The sequence below is a fragment of the Sphaerodactylus townsendi genome, linkage group LG14, assembly GCF_021028975.2.
Source record: "Sphaerodactylus townsendi isolate TG3544 linkage group LG14, MPM_Stown_v2.3, whole genome shotgun sequence".
Classification (NCBI taxonomy): Eukaryota; Metazoa; Chordata; class Lepidosauria; order Squamata; family Sphaerodactylidae; genus Sphaerodactylus; species Sphaerodactylus townsendi.
In genome coordinates this window covers 17,038,626-17,042,147 of record NC_059438.1, presented here as the reverse complement: position 1 = coordinate 17,042,147, position 3,522 = coordinate 17,038,626, and the positions used below count along the sequence as shown (strand labels likewise).

The following is a 3,522-nucleotide window of genomic DNA, read 5'->3' as shown; positions in this document are numbered from 1 at the left end:
CCACTGTCATGTGACGCCCCTCCTCAAACGCCCGCCTCCTCCTGTCTCCTGCACCTCGCTCATTGGCCAGCGGGCGCCGTGAGCCTCGATTGACTCAGAGACAGACCAATAGGCAGCAAAAGAAGCCGGTTTGCCTCGCCTCCCCCCCACCTGCTGACGCAGCCAGCCCCTCCCTTCTCTCCTGCGATTGCGCGTCGCGTTCCAGAACAGGGAAGAGCGGGGGGAGAGGATGTCTCGACGTTCGGAGAGGGGGCGTGGCCGGCGGGACTAGCGTTCGAAGGGGGCGTGGCTTCAGGGCTGAATGTAGCCAATCGGAGTGGGCGATGTTCTGTGCGAGTGCGGGGCGCGCGGGAACAGGATCAGTTCCGGCTTGGTAGCGACCCGGGTGTCCATGGAGCACACGATGATCCAGCGCTTGGCAGCCAGGATGGGCGTCGCTACACCCGGAGTTCTCAGGTAGGGGCTGAAGCGATCGTTAGATCGACACAGATAAAACACATCGACTGAAATACATTAGAAACCTAAAGCCTCTTTAGTTTGGGACTCTTTAGTTTGGAGAGGAGGCGTCTGAGGGGGGATATGATTGAAGTCTATAAAATTATGCATGGGGTAGAAAATGTTGACAGAGAGAACTTTTTCTCTCTTTCTCACAATACTAGAACCAGGGGGCATTCATTGAAAATGCTGGGGGGAAGAATTAGGACTAATAAAAGGAAGCACTTCTTCACACAACGTGTGATTGGTGTTTGGAATATGCTGCCACAGGAGGTGGTGATGGCCACTAACCTGGATAGCTTTAAAAAGGGCTTGGACAGATTTATGGAGGAGAAGTCGATCTATGGCTACCAATCTTGATCCTCTTTGATCTCAGATTGCAAATGCCTTAGCAGACCAGGTGCTCAGGAGCAGCAGCAGCAGCAGAAGGCCATTGCTTTCACCTCCTGCACGTGAGCTCCTGAAGGCACCTGGTGGGCCACTGCGAGTAGCAGAGTGCTGGACTAGATGGACTCTGGTCTGATCCTGCAGGCTAGTTCTTATGTTCTTATGTTCTTAAAGCCACAATATAAAGTCAGAAACAGAGGACTACTAGTAAGCTTAACCAAATGCAGTTCTAGGTAAAACCGCCTTCCTCTGCCTCCTGCAAAGGGAACCAGGCACACTTTTATGGGGAGGTTGTTCCATAGTTGCGGGGCTGCTGCTGAATAGACCATGTTTGGTGTACCCACCTTGATTGCCAGGACAGTGATCTTAATTCCCAGGCAGGAATATTCCCAGGCAGGCCAAAGGCATGTAGAGCCTCAAAAGTCAAAATCAACAACTTGAACTGGGCTCAGGAGTGGATCAGTAGCCAGTGGAATTGCTGTAGAGTCAGGATCACATTCCAGTGATGGATGAATGACCTTGGACTGCCAGCTGGCTTCTACATTTTCAGCCTGATGTCATTTGCAGGATTGCTGTTCAGATAAAACTACTCTGAGATCTCTGGAGAAAGGGGGGAACGAAGAAGAGTTCGGATTTATTCCCCACCTTGCTCTCCTGTAAGGAGACTCAAAGCGGCCTTGCAAACTCCTTTTCCCTTCTTCTCCCCACAACAGACATCTTGTGAGGCAGGTGGGGCTGAGGGAGTTCTGAAGAACTGTGACTAGCCTGAGGTCACCCAGCAGGAATGTAAAACCCAGTTCTCCAGATTAGAATCCACCTGCCCTTAACCCGGGGGTCCCCAAACTACGGCCCGGGGGCCAAATGTGGCCCCCTGAAGGCATTTATCCGGCCCGCCAGGCATGGCAGCGATGGCTCCATTCATGTGCAGTGGGGGCTCGAGGGAGAGGAGGAACCGGCCCCAACGGCTGTTGATTGCAGTTACATGATGGCACCCCCCAATCTCCATGAATTTTCTGACCCAGAGTTGGAAACCTTACACGTGGCAACTCCTGCTCCGCCCTTCCCTCTTGGCTACTCCATGTGTTGCTCTCAGGCTTTCTGTTCCGCCTCACTCCCATTGGCATCAGCCAGGCTGGCGAATCACTCGCTGGCTGCTAGGGAGGAAAGAACCCAGGAAGATACCTAATCCTGGGTTAGATGGAATGCTTCATTGGGAAAGTTCTGCTTTTTTTTTTACAGCGGAAGGTATTCCACAGCCTCCCCAACAATATTTGGAGCCCACCCTGTACTTGACATACTTTGGTCACTGTTCTAAAAATAGACCATGACAGAAAGGCTGAAAGGTGAAATCAAACATTTTACAATCATTTGTGCATAGGAATTGTTCATAGTTTTTTTTAGTCCGGCCCTCCAACAGTCTGAGGGACAGTGTACTGGCCCCCTGTTTAAAAAGTTTGGGGACCCCTGCCTTAACCACTACACCATGCTGGCTCTCAAAAATGTTTGAAGTTCATCCTCTTAGCTCAGGGATGCCACAGGTATTGATTGATAACTTCTTCTCTTTGTTCATTGGTAGCAAAGCTGAGGAATATTTGCGGCTCTCTCAAGTGAAATGCGCCACCTTGCTGGTCCAGATGACGGCTACAAGCAATGCTGTCATCTGCCTGGACTTAGCGGCAAGCTTCATGAAACACCCTGTGGACAAAGTAAGCTTGTTCTTTAAATTATATTTTGTCCTGTCTACATTCCAGTTGAATCAGCTTCCGTGTGGAAACAGAATCCTTTGGTGCCGTTGCTAAATTGAGCACATTTTCCAGAACTGTGCAAGCCTTCTTGCCTTCTCCGTGGGTGCTAAAAGCCTTTTAACATGAGAATATACCATGGAGGCAGATTGCATTGTCAAATGATGGGTTGCATGCTCTGTTGCTGTTAAGGTTAAAATAACTACTAGAGCTTGAATAGTGGAAAAATCGGGGAGATGTAAGCTTGGCGGCAAGCACCCCTGTTAAGTTGAATCCATCCAACTGAGCTACGGAACTGCTGCAGCCGGCCTTCTCTCTCTTAAGCTAAAAATTGCCTGGTCTGGTTTCAGGAAGAGTGTATCGCTATCGAGAACAAGCTTGCAATACATAATTGACTTGGAAGGAAACTGCCCTCATCCAAATTGATGGTCTACAAAAATAGTTAAATAGCTGTTATTAAAGGCTTTGGTCCAGATTGGGGGGTGGGGGGAGATAAACCTCCTTTTGTTAAACTTTGTTGTGTGATGATTGCCTGGAAGAGATTGCCGTTTACCCTAGTGGACCAGGCCAATTGCTGTTCACAAGCTGGAAGATACCGAAGTGTCATTCATTTATGTGCTTGTCTTTCTCCTGAAGAGCTATGTAGTGAAACTCTCTGGTTTGAATAAGGCTGCGTACCAGAGCTGCTTGAGGTCGTTTGAAAGCTTGCTTGGTGTGCACTCCAGTGTTGGCATCCGAGATTTGGCTGTTCAGTTTGGTTGCCCAGAGGCAGTGAACTTGGCCTCCAAAATACTGCAGAGGTAAGGGATGTTGAAGTGAGAAATATGCATCCTTAGATTTGGGTGGTGGTGGTGGCTAGATTCCTGACTTTAAAAAAATATTGTTTAGATTTAACTGC

The 3,522-nt window shown here is 49.2% G+C and overlaps 1 protein-coding gene across 2 annotated transcripts in view; it reads left to right on the top strand.

Moving 5' to 3' along the window:
- The first annotated feature begins 299 nt into the window (after positions 1-299).
- Positions 300-3,522, top strand: part of ORC6 (origin recognition complex subunit 6) — an 8,688-nt gene continuing 5,465 nt past the window's right edge. Inside the window, exons 1-3 of one of the 2 annotated variants that reach the window (XM_048516189.1) lie at positions 300-456; positions 2,459-2,588; positions 3,261-3,424. In XM_048516189.1, coding sequence (XP_048372146.1) covers positions 392-456; positions 2,459-2,588; positions 3,261-3,424 — 359 coding nt within the window. In that variant the 5' untranslated portion in view covers positions 300-391. The remainder of the gene's footprint in view (positions 457-2,458; positions 2,589-3,260; positions 3,425-3,522) is intronic. The other variant, XM_048516190.1, reaches the window with a different exon arrangement.